This window comes from Hyaena hyaena, unplaced genomic scaffold (genome assembly GCF_003009895.1).
Source record: "Hyaena hyaena isolate Hyena2069 unplaced genomic scaffold, ASM300989v1 scaffold_815, whole genome shotgun sequence".
NCBI lineage: Eukaryota > Metazoa > Chordata > Mammalia > Carnivora > Hyaenidae > Hyaena > Hyaena hyaena.
Window position 1 is genome coordinate 665,498 of NW_024081447.1, and position 18,857 is coordinate 684,354.

The 18,857-nt window shown below is 37.8% G+C and overlaps 1 protein-coding gene and 1 long non-coding RNA gene across 3 annotated transcripts in view; one reads left to right on the forward strand and one right to left on the reverse strand.

Annotated features, from left to right (window-relative positions):
• Nucleotides 1-575: 575 nt before the first annotated feature.
• Nucleotides 576-2,301, reverse strand: LOC120221797. The gene is made up of 2 exons (XR_005525897.1): nt 2,235-2,301; nt 576-1,997 (listed from the first exon to the last, which is right to left on the reverse strand). It is a non-coding gene; the product is annotated as an uncharacterized LOC120221797 (long non-coding RNA).
• Nucleotides 2,302-2,405: 104 nt separating this feature from the next.
• Nucleotides 2,406-18,857, forward strand: part of TMEM161B (transmembrane protein 161B) — a 72,930-nt gene continuing 56,478 nt past the window's right edge. For both annotated transcript variants that reach the window (XM_039219380.1, XM_039219379.1), the window contains exon 1: nt 2,406-2,543. In XM_039219380.1, the coding sequence (XP_039075311.1) occupies nt 2,541-2,543 (3 nt within the window). In that variant the 5' untranslated portion in view covers nt 2,406-2,540. The remainder of the gene's footprint in view (nt 2,544-18,857) is intronic.

An 18,857-nucleotide genomic window follows, 5' to 3' on the forward strand; every position in this document is an offset into this window, starting at 1 on the left:
TCTAATTAGGAAAACAATATACTATAGTAATCTGGGGGGAAATTACAAAGGCACCTTGTAAGAAAGGATGTAATCTATTAAAGCAAAGAAAAAGTAGTGGAAATTTCTCAGAAGAGGAGCTAATCAGGAAAGTATTTTGTAAAGAATATGGAGCTGGTCTTTGAAACAGTGATCGGTCTTATTGACTGAAAATGTTCCAGGTCAGTGTGTGTGTTGAAGGAGGAAGTTAACTTTTCTGGTGTTAATTATCTGAGAACAGTTCTCATTCAGGACACTGCAACTCAAAAAAAAACAAAAAAAGCAAAAAAACCCCAAAAACAAAAAACCTTAACAATAAGCAACCAAGACTTTGATCAAATATTAGACTCCTAATTCCCTTGCCAAGACTACTCAATTTCTTCCTAATCTCCATTATCCACATCTTTTATTTCCTTTCATAATTTTCCCTTTCTGTCAGACTCTCATCTGTTTAAAAGAATGGAAATAGGTAAATCCCTCTATTTCAACACATGTAACCAATACAAAACATTGTAATTATTTGTGGGATAAAAAAGACAGGGAGATGCTGCCTTTAAACATACATGGAATGCATTTTAATCTTTAAAAAACATTACTTATAACAGATTTTTCACATTGTAATAGATATTAGAATATTAAAGGTATTAGCCAAGGGTTATTTATCAAATTGTCAAATACCAAATAAGGAACACAGAACTCCATGATCTATTAAAAATGATAAGCAGATAACGAATACTGACTGTGATTTCCTTTCGTGGTTTTACTCTGGCAGGAATAGATTCCATCCTGATAATAATTCCAGTCTTACTGTCACACAGGAGGAGATGCTCTGTGAACCTCAATGAGGCTGCCAGGTTTAGGACGGATGTAAGAACCAAAGTGTCAGAAATGAAAGAGTAAGACTTCACAGGATGTGTTGTCACTGACAGACTGATAGCCAGTTTCCTTCTCCACCTTTTCTTCAAGAATAGCAGCTGCTTCCCACAGATACACAAGCAGAATGACTCCAATCCTTCTCTACCACACTTATCATCTGCAGATGCCCTGGGGCTTGTCTATTTACAACCTCGTCCCTGTACAGCAGAGGTGGAACCCTCAGGGAAGTTCTGGATCCATTAGCAGCAGGTCTGTTTCACAAAGTATTTCTCAGGCCCACCCCACCTCCAGCTGGTTCCAGTGTCAGTACTTACAATTCCTACATCTTTATCATGTTATTCATTCCCCCTCCCCCTGTCAAAAGAAAATTTAAAGTAAAAACAACTCATTCACTTGACCTCTAGGCCCCTTTGTCATGTAAAGCATGCTTCTTTTGGGTGGCTCAGAAGTGACTCCCATGGTCTTCTGACCATTTATTTATAGCTTGGATATCATGCTCTCCAGGTACATCTATAGCCACTCCTGCCTGCCCAACCTTCGTAATTTCTTGTTAAGCTTCCTAGTTTATCTCCCCAAGACCAGCTTTATGACAAAATTAGATACTGGCAAAAATGCGATCCTATAAATGAAATTGTAGATACAGTCACGTCTTTAAGCAAGGATCCCAAGTTGTGAGATTAATCTCTGGGTTAAAGGTGCTCTGTACATCCACTTCAAGCCTGCCTCCAGTACTGTGGCTTATAGCCAAATAAAAAAGGCACAGAGTTGCTGGGTACAGATTTTGGCAAAAACACCTTAAGAGAGAGGTACATGGGAGTTACACTTTTTCCCCAAATGATCATATGTTTTTTAAAATAAAAGGAAACCTTCGACATTGTAATGTATTAAATAGGCAGAATTCTCCTCCTGGTTTCTCTTCTCTTGGTAGATAGATGTTCTTCTGGCTTCAACTGGTATGTATGAATAGTGAAGAAACGTTCTCAGGATCAAATTCCACTGCCCTGAGGAAGAGGAGCGCCGCAGGGCGCACTAAATCAGGTAGAGAGATGACGGAAGGGCAAACAGGTCTGTGGAGATCCGGAAAGTCTCCAAGAAGGGGCAGCCTGGAAAAGGAGAAGGTAAAAGAAAGCGCGTGGCTGAATTCAGGCAATTACTGTGGTCTCAGCACGAGCACGGCCTGGGTTTTTCCCCCTCACTAAATCCTCTGGGCTCGGTTCCCACCCCGTTCATCAACCTGCGCCTCCATCACCTCCCTGGGCAAGCACGCACTCCGGCCCAAACCACCCAACCTACCTCCCCAAGCTCACAGTCGCAGCAACCCCCTCCGCCCGCCCACCTACCTGTGCTGCGCCTGCGCTTCCCCCCGCGCTCTCTCAAGGTCAGCACCGCCCCCAGCCTCTAACCTAGCACCCACGGAAGTGGCATTAGAGGACGTCCTGCGTATCCTCACCTCTGCGTGGCGTGGGGTCGCCGTCGTTCAAGGAGGGGAGGGACTTCCTGTCCCGCGCGGGCAGAACTTCCGGCAGAGCCGGAAAACTCTCTCCTTCGCGTTGTTTAAGAAGCTCCCGTCTGCTGGGTGGGTAGGAAAGGTCCCGGACGGTCCCGGGGACTCCAGGGCGTCCGGTCTACGACCTGTCCTTGGCGCCATGGTGAGTTCTTGTTTGAAGGCTGGTGTAACAACAGTGGGAAGGAAGGGGCCAGGAGGTCAGTCCTGTGAAGGTAGCCAGTCGGGTTCCCGGCTGAGGATGGAGCAGGCGAGAGCAGTGGCATGATTCGCGAGGGCAGGACCCTGTACCTGCCCCGGAGCGCTGAAGCTCCTGGGCCGCTGAGGAAGCGGCATCTGCCCTGCCCAAAGGCGAGATTTGTCCAGGAGTACCTATAGGTAGCCAGAACGTTCCTGGTCCATTCACTGTATGTGGAGTGTGGCGCCAGGTGGTCCCAGAGTTGACCTTGCCAAGTTGATTACTTCCGCCCCTCTCTCCTTCTTAGCTGCTTGGCAGTGGCCAAGAACTCAAGATCTTAGAAATCCCTTCAGCTCTTCCAGGCAGGCACAAGGGAACCCTTTCTTGTAGAGGATCAACACCTGTCACCTAAAAGAAAGGGCAAAATCAGCTTATCTTTCAAACTCAGCCCATTTGAAATTGGGAAGGGTGTCAAAAAATCCAAACTTAGTAAGGAGGGATTTTATTCGAAAGGAATATTGCAACACAGCGAATGCCCTAACCATAAGATCTGCAAGAGTCTCAAAGGTTAAGCAAAGAGGGTTTTCTTTTATAGGGAGGAGTAAAATAATGCTAGGAAGAACCATGTGTGGGGAAGTGAGATGAAAGCATAGTACATTGAACAGTTAATCAGATTATTTTATCCTCAGGCCAGTCTGTTCTGAGGAAGAGCTGTTAAGGAGTTGTATGCTGCTTCAGACTGAACCTGGGGAAAGAGGGTCTTAACCAGAAGTTCAGTAACAGATGTTTTGTTCCAGTTGATCTATGGGTACAAGCAGTTTAGCCAGTCATTTGTGAAACAAAGAACAGGAATTTGTGGGTTCTGTCTGACCTTGTCATAGGTAAACAAGTGGGGCATCTGCGACTCTTAACCAAGTCGTGTGGATACCAGTGATTCATTTTAGTAAGCCCTTTCCAGAACACAAAAGGCTATAGAGGGTATTTCCAAACCTTTGCTGTTTGCCATGATCACAGTGGTTTGGTAAAGTTCAACACTGTCAATTATTTGACTAAATAAAAGATCTCAAATTCTCATCTGGAGGGGAATCTGTCTTGGAATTTAGCCTCAGTGTACCATGGTTTTTCAGGACCAAATGTTGACATTGATCAGCTGTTGTGTACAATGTTGGACTTTTGAATGACTTATAGAAACTTCAATGAATGTGAAAGAAAAGAATGTCAAAGTAATGTGGTTTCTGATCTACTCTACCAGCTAATGTAGCCTGTGACTTTCTGGTACTGTGTGTGTTTTTAACGTCAGTGAATAATACAGTTTGTGTTCATTAAGAAGGCTTTTTTCCCTCTTTTATACAGTGGTATTAGACAAAGATAGGGTATAGTTGGATGAGAAGGAGCCAAAGACCAAAATTAGCTTAACCACCTCCACCCCACTACCTCCTTAATTTTACATAAGGAAGAATGTGAGGTCTGGAAATAAGCAGTGGTTTACCTAAGGTAACAGTAGTTTGGCCTACTCAAACTTCTACTGAATTAAAAACTCAGATCTCCACTTGTTACGTTTAATCTCATTTTTTGCTTATTGGTCTGAAAAGCTGAGGATAAAAATATAATAAAAGTCCGTAAATTTACAATAGTCATAAAGTAGCTGAATGTTAACTTATTCCCAGTATTCTGTAATACTAGAAGGAGAACTCCTCCTGCCTTCTCAAAAAATACAGTTTTGTTTTAGGTTGAGGCAAACTCATGCTGTTTTTCAAAACGGAGCTTAAGAGACTGTCACCTGGAGTATGTCTCCAGGGGCCAGCTAGTTGACTCTCCATTCTGGTATTGCTTATATTTCTGTGTTAACTTACTTAGCTCCACTTAAGCGATCCCAGTCATGAAATCGATAACATCTGTATATGCAAGTTTGGGCAATGTATAGAATCCCTCAAAAGAAAGGGTTTAGCCATTAAATGAAGTGAGAGGTTGAATTTATTTTGAAGCTTGTGAAGGAAGGACAGGGAGGGGGAGAAAGAATCCCAAGCAGGCTCTGCATGTGCGGCTGGAACTCAGGAACTGTGAGATCTTGACCTGAGCCTAAGCCAAGAGTCAGTTCTTAACTGACTGACCCACCCAGGCACCCCGAGATTAAAACATTTTCTGATTCTCACATTTCTGATTCTGTGACTTTCAGGACTTTTTTCAGAATAGGTACATGTTTCTCATTAAATAAAATTTAGTCTGACTTCCACTTTTTTCCTTACCCTTTGATTTTTCAAGTTCGATTTTCTTTTCTTTTTTTTTTTAAATGTTTTTTATTTATTTCTAGGAGAGAGAGAGACAGCGTGAGCAGGGGAGGGTCAGAGAGAGAGGGAGTCACAGACTGAAACAGGCTCCAGGCTCTGAGCTGGCCGTCAGCACAGAGCCCGACGCGGGGCTTGAACCCACGAACCGCGAGATCATGACCTGAGCGAAAGTCGGACACTTAACCGACTAAGCCACCCAGGCGCCCCATCGATTTTCTTTTTTTTTTTAATATACCATAGAGGTATTACTTGGAATCATTGTACATATGTTTGGCCAGGTTCACTGTTGTCCTAAATACTACTCCAGAATGGAAAGCAAAGCATTGAGATACCATGATTTTTTAACTGATAAAAATTCAGTCTATTCTTTTATTTCCTGATACATTATATACACCCAAACTCAAAAAATGCCTGTGCATGTAATAAGGTTCTTCTGTTGCGAGCAAATGACAGTAAGTAGGATTATGGTCCAGACTAAAAATACTTAGTATTCCACTCTTAATTTTTTTCTTTCATGTTGTAAAACTTGTTAGTCCATAGACAATTTACTGAAGGAAGGATGAAACTATTTGTTCTATTACAATTATCTTTTTGAAAATTACAAATCAGCTGTAATCAAATAGATCTTTTTACCATTTAAGTTGATTTACGGGACAAAGTATGTGAATAGAGCTAGTTCTGGAATTGCAGGTGTCTCATGGCTTGTTTTATTTATGTTCCATCCTGTGGTAGTTTTTATTGCTGGGATTGAGCTATGTGGTCTTTTGGCAAAAAAAGGTTGTCAACTTCTGCCTTACACATTCAGAGTTAATGAGAACGATTAGGGGGCGAAAAAGGGTAGTGGGAAGAAAATGGTAAATGTTATAATAGAGGTATGTATAATGTGCTCAAAGCATAGAGGAAAGAAATTCTAACAGTAGGGGTCATGTAATAACTGAGGACACTAGTTCTCAAACTCGAGTGTGTAGAATTCACCTATGTTGATTGATAAAAATGCTTATCTGAGCCCTGTTATTGGTAGAGTTTCAGAATCTTTTAATGAGTTTTACAGTTAAGTCTCAAATTGGTGGTCCTTAAACCATACTTTGAGAGAACTCAAGTGCAGACATAGGCTTTAATGGAGATATTGGAGATATTTGTGCTGGGTGATGATCAGACATCTGCAGTTTGTTGATATGGTGGATTATTTTAATTGATTTTTGAATATTGCACTAGCCTTGGATCCCTGGAATAAATTCCATTTGGCTGGGGTGTATAATTCTTTTCATATGTTGTTGGGTTTTATTTGTTAATAATATGTTTAGGATTTTTGCATTTATATTTATAAGATAAAAATGATCCTGTAGTTTTCTGGGCTGGGTGTTTTCTGTTAAGGAAGGTTATTAACTATTGATTCGATTTCTTTAATAGATACAGGCTTGTTCAGATTGTTCATTTCTTATGTCAGTTTTGGCAAATTGTGTCTTTCAAGGAATCAGCCTGTTCATTTAGGTTATAAAATCTGTGGGCATAGAGTTGTTCATAGTGCTCCTTTGTTAATTTTAATGTCCATGGAGTCTGTAGTGATGTCCCCTTTTTTGTTTCTGATATTAATAATTTGTATCCTTTCTTTTTTTTCTTAGCCTGACTAGACTTACTGTTTTTATTGATCTTTTCAGAGTACCAGTTTTTGGTTTCATTGATTTTTCTCTATTGATTTCTTCTTTACAATTACTGATTTCTGCTCTAATTATTTCTTTTCCTTCTGCTTACTTTGGATTTAATCTGCTCTTTTTTTGGTTTCCTAAGATGGAACTTCAGGTGTTTGATTTTAGATCTTTTCTAATATTTACATTTATGCCATAAATTTCTGTTTAAGCACTGCTTTTGCTACATCCCATAAATTTTGATAAGTTATGCTTTCATTTAATTAAAAATACTTTGAATTTGTCTTGATTTTTCCTTTTTGACCCATGTGTTATTTAGAAACATATTATTATTTTTTTTTTTAAATGTTTTTATTTATTTCTAGGAGAGAGAGAGAGACAGCGTGAGCAGGGGAGGGTCAGAGAGAGAGGGAGTCACAGACTGAAACAGGCTCCAGGCTCTGAGCTGGCAGTCAGCACAGAGCCCGACGCGGGGCTCGAACCCACGAACCGCGAGATCACGACCCAAGCGAAAGTCGGACGCTTAACCGACTAAGCCACCCAGGCGCCCCTAGAAACATATTATTGACTCTTGACATATTTTGGGATTTTCCAGTTCTCTTTTTGTTACTGATTTCTAGTTTAATTCCATTGTAATCTGAGGGCAGCCATTGTATGATTTCTGTTTAAGTTTGTTAAGATGTATTTTATTACCCAGAATGTGGTCTGTCTTGGTGAATGAACATGTGTAGCTTCAAGGATGAATTCTCAGATTTTATCAACTAGCCATATAGTGGCAGAGATTTGGGTTTCTTCCCAGTTCTCTGACTTTTCTTGTGACTTCTCTCCTTCACTACTTTCCTAAAGAGGCTTAGTTCAAATAATAATAGAGACTGTTCTCATGGGTAGAATTTTGTTTATTTAAGATTGATTCTTAAAACTAGTTTATACTCTAGCTTTGGCCCACTTTTTAAATAATTTACTTCTTTTGTGTGCTCTGGAGTAAAAGTGTAAAACAAATTTGGGTGATTTCAGAAAATCAGAAGCTAGTTTGAAGTGTTCATTTCTAGGAGAGAATTTATTATTTTCTTATTGTTGTACTGTGGTTTTGCCCATTGTTACTGAGTCAAGAATGAACACAACTTGCCCAAAAGAAACTTTGAAGAAATAAACTTGTCTGTAAAGTTTCTTTTTCCTCTTTATCTAACACTTACAGAATAAAATCTTTGAAGTTCTGGTAGGAAGAATATTCTCTTGGTTTAAGCACTGTCTGTATGTCAGGTATGTCTGTATTCTTGGCCATAGGGATATAACTTTATCAAACAGAGATAATACTGCCTTTGTGGAGCTTATGCTTTACTGGGAGATTCTAATGATAATGAAATGAGACATTATATATGTTGGTTGTGATAATTACAACTAAGAAAGAGAAAAGCAGGGTAAGGGATAGAAAATGATTAGGGTGGTTATTTTAGATAGGTTATTCAGAGAAAACCTAAATGAGGAGGTGACATTGGAACAAGTATGATTTAATATCTATGTATATATCTTCAACACATATGCCTGATATCTGTGAGTACATATTTGTGAGCTGTACCCTGAAAAATTATTGTAATGTCAGGCACAAAGTTCATATTGTCTGTAGCTGTATAATTCTTTCAGAAAAGTTAAACATTACTATGTTTCCAAACAGTGAACAGGTAAATAAGTTAAATATGTTTCTTTTAATTTTTTTAAAGTTTATTTTGAGAGAGAAAAAGAGATTAAGGAAGGAGTAGAGAAAGAGGGAGATTGAGGGAGAGAGATTCCCAAACAGCCTTCACACCAGCAGTGTGGAGCCTGATGCAGGGTGTGAACTCACCAACTGGGAGCTCATGACCTGAGCTGAAACCAAGAGTTAGAAGTCCAAACTACTGAATCACCCAGACGCCCCTTAAGAATATTTGTGTTTTTTTTCCTTAAAAAACCCTCTAAAATAGTAAGTGATATTTTATCTAATAGATTGATTTGTGCCACATATTTTTAGTCTTTTAAGATAGTATAGTTCTTGAGAGAATACAACTCATCAACTCACAATGTACTGATTTTACATTCATATCTTTCAGTTGCATAAAACAGACTTAGCTATTCCATTGTTAAAGTAGACTAAAATAGCTTTGTGTTTTGCCCATAATCAAAAGATTTAGAAAAACATATTTCAGCTTTTGATATTTTAATATTGAAACTTAGGATCCTAATATCTGATTATAAAGTTGTATTTATTTTTAAAAAATATTTAGGTAGTATGAAAAACCAATCTACTCATACACGCTCATAAAGATGACTTTGGGGAAAGTACAATAAATAAATGGCATGGAAAGTATGCTTGAACTAGAACTAGATGACCTCAGTGGTTTGCCTCAAGTTTCTGTGATTATGAATATGTGAAACTGAATATCCTTGATGCACATTGAGTTGAATATGCATTGAATTGACAGGAGGGAATATTTAATTTGTTGTTCAAGAAGAGTTTCACAATGGATGGATTGGACTAGGTCTTTTAAGGGTAAGTAGAAGTATGTTAGATGGATAAGAAGTTAAATTTTACTTTTCCTCACTTTATTTAGGTAAAAGTATCTACCCTACTTACATTAACTCGTTTAAATCTTCATGAAGTATTTAATCTTGCATTTTTTTTAACCTCCACTTTTTTTACCTGCTTTTTTTTTTAAACCTCTATTCTACAGATGTAGAAATGGAGGCAAAGCAAGATTAGAGTAACTCTTCCAAATTTAAACAGCTAGTGGTGGTGGAATTTGACTTGAACGCAAGCAGTTTGACCATTGTATTGTGCCAGTCCTACTGTTTACATTTGATAGGTTTCAACTTAGGAATAATTTCCAGAACAGTTTCCTATAGAAATAATATTATGGTGTTATATTTCTAGAAAGTCTTTCCCAACCTAGTTAATAACTTATATTATCTCATATAGTATTAAAGAAATTAATCATTATTGTCATGCATAAAAGTAATGATTAACGTAACTCAGGTGCCAAACAGGTGTGACATTGCTGGCAGATAGTCACAGTAAGAATTCAGTCCTTCATATTCCCTCCACCTTAACTGCATCCAGTTAAGGCACTCCTTCTGTACAGTATTAGTTTCCATTGTGCCTCTAGTATAGACTTGTAGTAACGTTGATGAGGTGAGGAGCAATTAGAGAACTGGAGAAGAATTGGAATTTCTTGTCATTGTTAAGTATTTGGTGGTTAAAAGCCTGTCTCAACTATTTCTTTTCCTGAGTGCTTCTAAGGATTAGCTTGCTCCTTTTCCTTTCACTTGGACTACCTGTTGCTTACAGCTAGAAGTTAGTTTTCTCCCTGAGTTGCAAATAACATAGTATTTGTAGGGTACCTTGCTTTCCTTCCATATGTGCAGCGCACATGATAAAGGTTTTTACTGCTAGGAGATTAAAACATTTTTTTTCATGTTTGTTTATTTTTGAGAGAGAGAGCATGAACAGAGGAGGGGCAGAGGGAGACAGCAATGGAGAATCTGAAGCAGGCTCCAGGCTCTGTGCTGTTAGCCCACATTGGGGCTCGAACTCAACTAACCATGAGATTATGACATCAGCCGAAGTTGGACGCTTAACCGACTGAGCCACCCAGGCGCTCCTAATAGGGGATTTTTTTTTTTTTAAGTCACCTTCCCATGTTACTTACTTCCAGCTGATCATAAACTTTTTCCTTGTCATAAAGATCTTTTAGGGAGAAAAGTAGAAGCTCTGGATGATATTGATGAGTCTTTGCAATAAATTCTTGGAAGTGGAGAGGTTTGGATTGTGAAGAAGAGATGAGATGGAAAATAATAAGGGACACTGGAGAGAGAAAGGGAGACTTTTCTCCTCCAGAAATTACTTATGAAGAAAGAACTTCAACAGGCTGTTCTGCTCTGTATTATAAGTCTGTGATAATAGGTTGCCTTCATTTGATGTCACAAATAAGGCACTGTAAGGCTCTGCAAGGCTATGGCTGTTTTTCTTCTTTAACTAAACATGATACTTTTATCTTTTTGATAGGTAGTAGATGCCTTTTGAAATACTAATCTGATTGCTTATTTTTTTTTATGTAGTTATCAATGTCTGCCCTTTACACATTGCTCAGCTGACTTTTGTTATCTTTTACCTTTTGATAGCCACTGCTTGCCCAAATACAGTGATTTACCTAGCAAAGCAATGCCACACTTTCCTGCTTTTTTTCTTCCTAAAAGAAGTCTTATTGGAGTATTCTGCTCCATTATAACTTCTTAAGTTCATTATGTTTATTAAGTATTTTTGTCATTTCAGAAGGTTTTAACCATTTTTATAAGTATAAATGATTAAAATATTTCCAATTCCTGATAATTTATGGGCATGTGTATTTATATATGAATGTTTATGACTATAGTCTTTTGTTTCTGAATACAGTCTTGCTCAAAAGAGAAGCCGTGACTTTTTTCCTAAAAAGTTTTGCATTATTAATAGTTACATTCATTAGTAGAATTTTCTTAAATTTAAATTCATGCTTATTGTCTTTCCCTTCCTCTATTAGGTTAATTGACATTAGGACAATGAAGCTTCACTTTAGCATTTATTGCCAGACAGCTTTGTTGGTTGGGTAGGTCAGATGCTAACTAGAATTAGAATTAATTGTAAACTAAGTCTGTTTTCTAATCAAGAGGAACAGAAAGCTTTGGTAACATTCATTATAATGTTAAATCATAATTTTAACTGAAATATTAGTTCTTTAAGACTAACACTATTTTTGAGGCACCTGGGTGGCTCAGTTGGTTGAGTGTCTGACTCTTGATTTCGGCTCAGATTGTGATTTAATGGCTTGTGAGATCGAGTCCTTCCTTGGGCTCTGAGCTGTCAGGATGGAGCCTGCTTGGGATTCTCTCTCTGTCTGCCCCTCCCCTGGTGTCTGTCTGTCTGTCTGTCTGTCTCTCTCTCAATAAATAAATAAACAAACAAACGTAAAAAAGATTATTTTCTAACTTGATTTTGTTATTTATTACTTATTCTTAATTTTGATAGAGAGCTTCTATATCATATCAGCAGTATTTTAGTTCGTCAGAGTTCTTTCTCTTCATGGTCACTAAAAGAACATTTCAGATCATCAGGAAAAAGAATCCTTTAATAAGTAGAATTGGCCAAGTATCTGAGATACACTTAAAAAACAAAACAAAATAAAATTGTAGAACTATTGGTATTCACAAGTCTCCTGAGAGAAATTCCTGCAAACCCTTAGTTGAGGAGAGGATGCTAGGCATCAGGCTAGGTGCAGTCCTTTACATCAGCTTGGAGCTCTGATTTACTTTCAGGTCTCCTGTATGTATTAGCTTATTTAATCCTTATGAAGAAGGGATAATTATTCCTATCAGCAGTAACTACACTTCACAGGCTTTGGCGATGGTTTAGAAATGGTAGGTATGTGAATGCAAATAATCCATTGTGTATTTAATTAAAGTACTACAATCATCAACAGTAAGATCTTTTAAGAACTTGGAGGTCATTTGCCAACTCTTATCTTTTGTAGATAAGAGTGAGTCCCAGAGAGAGCTTGTCTAACTGCTATTAGTGACAGAGAACTACTTTGATTCTAGTATGGTTAATTATTCAGTACATTAAAATATTTACAGTACATGCATCTTTCCAATAGTTACCATTAGGAGTGCACATTAAATTTTCCTGACCTTTGTGTGTGGCTAAAAATTTAAAGTTAAGCTGAAATTTTTATTTTAAATTTGTTTGATGAAGCTTTATTAGTGTACTTACCAAACTTGTCCTTCTTAGTTTGTTTAAAAGAAAGTATTTGTAACACATTCTTACTATATTAAATTGAGGGGATTATCTTATAGACTACTTTCTCTGAGATATAATATATTGTCTTTTGATCGTAAGGTGAATAATTTTCTTCTTTCTGTTAAAGTTCAGTACTTGGCACATAGTAGGGATTGACTGTAGTGAAGAACAGTGGGCAAATTTATGCTTTATCCTTTTATTTCATCTAATAGGCAGTATGAACATATATTGAAAGCCTGCCATGTTAGGCACTTTCTAGGGAGCTGAGTTAGGGCCGAAGAAATGAGATGAATACAGTTTCACTGGAGGAGAGATCCATAAATTGTTGGTTACAGTTGAGCCTGGCAAAAGCTGTTTTGGAGTAATGTGAATTTTTTTTTGTTGTTAACAAGGAAGGTTTTATAAGGGAAGTGAATGTTGAGGAATGGGTAGGAATTGGTCTGAAGTAGATGGATGATTTATAAATGCTAAATATAAATTCATTAGCTCTAATTAATAGCTTCTTTGTGTATAGATCTATAGGGATATTTTCTGTAATGACAGAAAATACAGTTAAGGAAGAGTACTACATTTAGGACTGTCTTGCATTTAACCTTTTATTTGTTACTTAGCAGTACTGTAATGAAACATTTATGCATGTCTTAGAAAACGGAGAAGTGGCTTGTTAACAACTTTAAAAATACTTCATTCTTCATCAACATTTTTTAAAAGAATTAAAAAAAATTTTTTTTAATGTTTTTATTTATTTCTAGGAGAGAGAGAGAGAGAGAGAGACAGCGTGAGCTGGGGAGGGTCAGAGAGAGAGGGAGTCACAGACTGAAACAGGCTCCAGGCTCCGAGCTGGCAGTCAGCATAGGGCCCGACGCGGGGCCCGAACCCACGAACCGCGAGATCATGACCTAAGCGAAAGTCGGACGCTTAACCGACTAAGCCACCCAGGCGCCCCAGAATTTTTAAAAATAAATGTTTATTCCACACTATATGTCAGCCAATTTGACAATAAGTTATATTTAAAAAATAAAGTAAATGTTTTTCATTTTTGAGAGAGCATGACATGAGGGGTTCAGAGGATCGGAAGCTGGTTCTGCACTAACAGCAGTGAGTCCGATGCGGGGCTCGAACTCATGAACCAGAGAGAGAGAGGGAGCGTGCACAAGTTGGGGAGAGGGACAGAGTGGGAGAGAGAATCTTAATCAGGCTCCATGCTCAGTGTGGAGCCTGATGGTGGGCTCTATCCCGTGACCCTGGGATCGTGACCTGAGCTGAAATCAAGAGTTGGTTGAGCTACCAAGGCATCCCTTCTTCATCAGCATTTTAACGACTGAACAGTATTGCTTTATATCAGACCTTGCATAATTCATTCAACTGATTGTTACTGGAAAACTATCTTTTAAAATAAACTACTGTTGGGGCGCCTGGGTGGCTTAGTTGGTTAAGCGTCTGACTTTCGCTTAGGTAATGATACCACGGTTCGTGGGTTCGAGCCCCGCGTCGGGCTCTGTGCTGACTGCCAGCTCAGAGGCTGGAGCCTGTTTCAGTCTGTGTCTCCCTCTCTCTCTGACCCTCCCCTGCTCACGCTGTCTCTCTCTCTCCTAGAAATAAATAAAACATTTTTAAAAAATTTAAAAAAAAAATAAAAAAATAAAAAAAATAAACTACTGTTAATTTCAACACTAATGTTGATATAGTTAATGAATTATATTTAATTAGAATGCCCTCTCCTTCTGAAAAAGTGGCTATTTTTGCCTTTTGTTGGTTGGGCTTCCACTTTGCCTTATCAATTTATATCAAGAAAAATGTCTTCTCAAGTTTGTTGATAAATTTAATGAATTTCAAAGGCATAGTTTTATATCATCAACTTAAGCAAGAAGTCTGGCGGGGGTATTTTTTTTTGTTTTTTTTTTTTTAATGTTTATTATTGAGAGACAGAGAGAGGAAGAGACACAGAATCTGAAGCAGGCGTCAGGTTCTGAGCTGTCAGCACAGAGCCCCACACAGGGCTCAAACTCTCAAACCGCGAGATCATGACCTGAGCCCAAGTTGGATGCTCAACCAGCTGAGCCACCCAGGTGCCCCTGGCATCCTTTTTGAATATAGTTATGTCAAATTTATGCATTCTCCTATGTTGTATGTCCTATTAAGATATTTAAGATGCACCAAAGTATTTTATTGAGAATTTTTGATTTTGAGCCTTAAAGTACATTTAAATTAAGTTTCATACTCTCACTTGGTAAATAGCAAAAATTTCTGTCCATACTTTTTACTTAAAAAAATTTTTTTTAATGTTCGTTTAGTTTTGAGACAGACCGTGCATTCAGGGGAGGGGCAGAGAGAGAGGGAGATAGAGAATCTGAAACAGACTCCAGGCTCTGAGCTGTCAGCACAGAGCCCAAACACAGGGCTCAAACCCACAAACCACAAGATCATGAAACCTACTTTCAGCCAAAGTAGGATGCTTAACCCACTGAGCCACCCAGGTGCCCCTGTACTTTTTACTTTAAAGAATTCAAAGCACATTTTGTACTGTGAAGCACGATGCTGGCAAATCAAATTCTGTAAGCAGTTAAATTAGAAAACTCATGTGCTTAAATTCAAATCAGAGCTGTTGGTAATTGTGTTTTACAGTTTTCTTTCTCTCATTTTACCTTCTCATTTATATAATTCTATTGGAACTATTATTTAGAACAGTTAAATATCTCTATTTCATTAGATTTAGTTAATAAATCTATATGAAATCAATAGATGACCTTATTCTTCAGCTGGTTTTCTGTCAAAACTTGTATTATTTTCATTTTATTTATTTAGCAAAGTTTTTCTTTTCTTATTTTCATACCTGTTTACTGTCTGTAAGGGCTGGAGCTATGTAAGGACCAGGGTAGCTTACATAACAAACCCTAAGATTTTAGAAATGGTCTATGGGCAAGAATTTTTCTTGCTTGTTAGTGATTGTTTAATGCTGCTTTTAACAGCTTTGGCATTATATGAAAGAGTTTCTCATCTCGATTAAATCTACACAGTCCTCAATCCTATTAGAAGTAATCAATTTTTTTTTTAAATCAGCTTGTGTCTGTCAGTCATCCACATGTATAAGTTTATCAGACCTTTCTTCCTGAGTTTCTAGACCGCTTCCCAGTCACATTGCCAAAATCCTGAGCTTGGTTTGTTTATTCTTCAAAGCCTCTCAAACTTTGTTCAGTTTTTAAATTTAATACATCTCTATAACTGTTTGTGCTTCTCTTCACTAGGGCAAATCTCAGTTTTTTCAACTTAAACCTTTGGTCTCATCTATTTCTGAATCGTAAGTGATTAAATTCCCACGGACCCCTTTTAGAACGTTGAGCACCCATCCAACATTGGTTCCTTCACTTTTGCATTAAGCATATATTTCTTCTCCTTATGAAGGTAATTTTTTAATATATTTTCTATGTCAACCATTCTGGTATCCATCAGATTTTCCTGTTATTGCTCAGTTTCTTCAAAGGATAATTTTGTCCATTATTTCCATCTAATCTTTACATAGTTGCTTAAGTTTTATTCTCATGTGCTGATACTTCTTTGCAGAGACACTTAATAATTTTATGCCTAGTTCTCTTTTTTCTCTAAATATTTTAATTCTTTTGGTTTCTCATTTTTTCCTTCCTTACTCCCTCCCTCCCTCCTTCCCTCCCTCCCTCCTTCCCTCCCTCCCTCCTTCCCTCCCTTCCTTCAAGCTCTTTGTCCAACTGGGGGCTGAACTCACAACCCTGAGATCTGGAGTTGTACACTCCACTGACTGAGCCAGCCAGGTGCTCCTGGTTTTGCTCTTGTTTTTGAAACTGTTTTAGTTAAGGCTCTTTGGTGTTGGTTGGATTATTTCAGAGGGCTTCTGATTTATCTCTTTGCTTCCAGTTACTTTTCACTTTAATTTTTCACCTAGTGGCATATATATCTTTCCAAAATATATATAATGGATTTGGTTCATTCCAGTCTTAAGATCTAAGTACCTGCAGAAAAGTCTATTGTGTGCAACCCATATCAAAATCTAAAACATGTCGAATTGCTCATTGTTTTGTATCATGCCATTTATTCTTTTTGTACAGGGGAGTATATCCTTGTCTAAACTTTTTCCTTTTCTGTGTAAGAGGGGGATACTTGTTTAACCTCCCAAGACTAATGCAGGTATCACCTCTGTGAACCAACCAGTCTTTCCCAGCTCTCCCATTTGGATTTAATCACTGCCTTTCTTGCAGTGCTTCCATAACACTGGCACTGACCTCTACCATACGACTTATCACATATTTGTAGGTGGCAGTCAGGAGTTGTTAACATTTTAAGAGTTTGATACAGTCACCTGATGGCAAGATATGAGTTATTCTCTAACCTTGAACTTAGATATGGATTGGTTCCAAGACCCAAGATAGACTAGATTGTAGCTGAAGCAGTGGTATTTACATATTGAAGATAGAATAAGTTTTAGATAGGTTTTTGTCTATAGAAAGAATTTATCAATTGGAATGCAGTTTTATCAGTTGAAAGTCTAGAAGTTTAAGTAGCCAGAATTGAACATAGGTATCCATATCTATTTAGGGTAGAGAGTATTTTACACTCTAGCTATTCTGTATATTCAAACTTCAGCACTGCCTGAATGAGCTGTCTATCCTTCAATGCTGCCTTTTGGTCTCAGTCACTACTCACCAAGCAGTCTACTTATAATTTGACCACCATAGGAGCATTAAGACAGGAATTGAATGGAACACTTCGTGAACTTTAACATTGGATCCACTTAGAGTTTATGTTTCCCTATAAATTAGTTGATAAAATTCTTAAAACATGATTATTGCCGGTCTGTTTCATATAGTTTGATTGTGCCAGTGAAGCATGTTTTCTGTGGGTTGTGAAAAGCTGAGATGTATGTAGCTAAGTTGCTGTCCTTGGGAGCCCTGCCTGAGGCTTGCGTTCCTGAAGTCTGCAGTTTGCTTGCGCATTGTCTCTAGGATTCTATAATCACTCAAACCAAAATATCCTGAAAATATCTTTGAGATCTTCCTCATTTTTTTATACAGTTGTTTTCCTTCATGTTCAGTCACACTCAAAGTTTGATTGGTTTTCTTCTGACAGACTTTATCTTTTTGTTCCTTAGTTTGAACTGCTTCTACCTTAGTCTTAGGTTTTCTTTTTAATTAATATATTTCTAGATCTCAGTTTTCTTATGTTACTTGAAATATGTTATTTCATCCTCCTACCTTGTCTGCTTAAAAGTCTCCCAGGGTGATCTTGAACACCTCAGCTAAATGTGTCCTTTTGGTTTTGAAGACTCAACAATGTTAGATTCTGTATTCATTTTATTTCCCACAATTCTTTGCCATATAATACTAAAGTCTGCTTCAGTTGAGCTAGGATTTTCACTGTCCCATGATTACTCCGTGTTCACATTTTTCATTTAGCCTCGAATTCCCTTTTACTCTTCATCGCTGTGATATTAGTTTCCATGGTAGGTTTCACTTACTCTATGAAACTTACTTTCTTTCCTTGTTTTTTTTTTTTGTTGTTGTTATTTTTGAGAGAGAGAGACAGAGTGCGAACAGGGGGACGGACAGAGAGAGACACACAGAATCTTAAGCAGGCTCCAGGCTCTGAGCTGTCAGCACAGAGCACAAAGTGGGACTTGAATCCACAAACTTGAGATCATGACTCTAGCTGAAGTCGGGCACTTAACTGACTGAGCCACCCAGTTGCCCCATCTATGAAACTTTGCAGTTTGTTCACTTTCTCCAACATTCATTCATACTACTGTGCGATTTTGTCCTGCAATGTGGTGTTAATTTTTGTTGTTATCTAGTATGATAATCTTGTATTTTAAGTTCTGTTAAGACATATTCTTTTGCAGTATTGCCATTCATTTAGTTGTTCCACAAATATCAAATGCCCTATTATGTGCCTTGAACTCTTCTAAATGTCAGTGTGCTAAGTATTTGGGATTTAAGTCCATGAAACACAGTTCCTTTGCCAAGTTCCTGATAACAGCCAGCAAGATAGTGGATATATGATAGCCTGAACTTGTAAATTAAATTTTTATTTGCTTTTCTTATTTATAGATATAAATAATTTCTATAGTGATACTATTTGGACTTATATCATTTTTAAGATTGTTTGACTGAGACCCTCACTAATTTGTCACATAATACATAGTGACAGACAGTTCTTACCACCAAAGTAAGAGAGATTATACCTGTAGTACTGCTGCTAACTTTAGTACATCTTTTCCTGTCATACCTGAGCTTTAGCTGTCTTAGTGCTGCTGGGTTATCCTCCTCTATTTTTACATGCCATTCAGAACAATTTTTCTTGAATACCGATCTGATCATACCACTTTTCATGGGTTTCCTGTTGCCTTTAGGTTACATTCTAAACCCTTTAGCTTTGAAGCAGATACCACTGATGGCTCATTCACTCAAGCTGATTTCATTGGGTTTTGACTCATGCTTTAACTTCCAAAATGTCCTTTCTTAGGTTTTACCGTTACTAATTTCGTTCTCTCTCTCATTTTACTGTGTTCTCAGAATCTTCT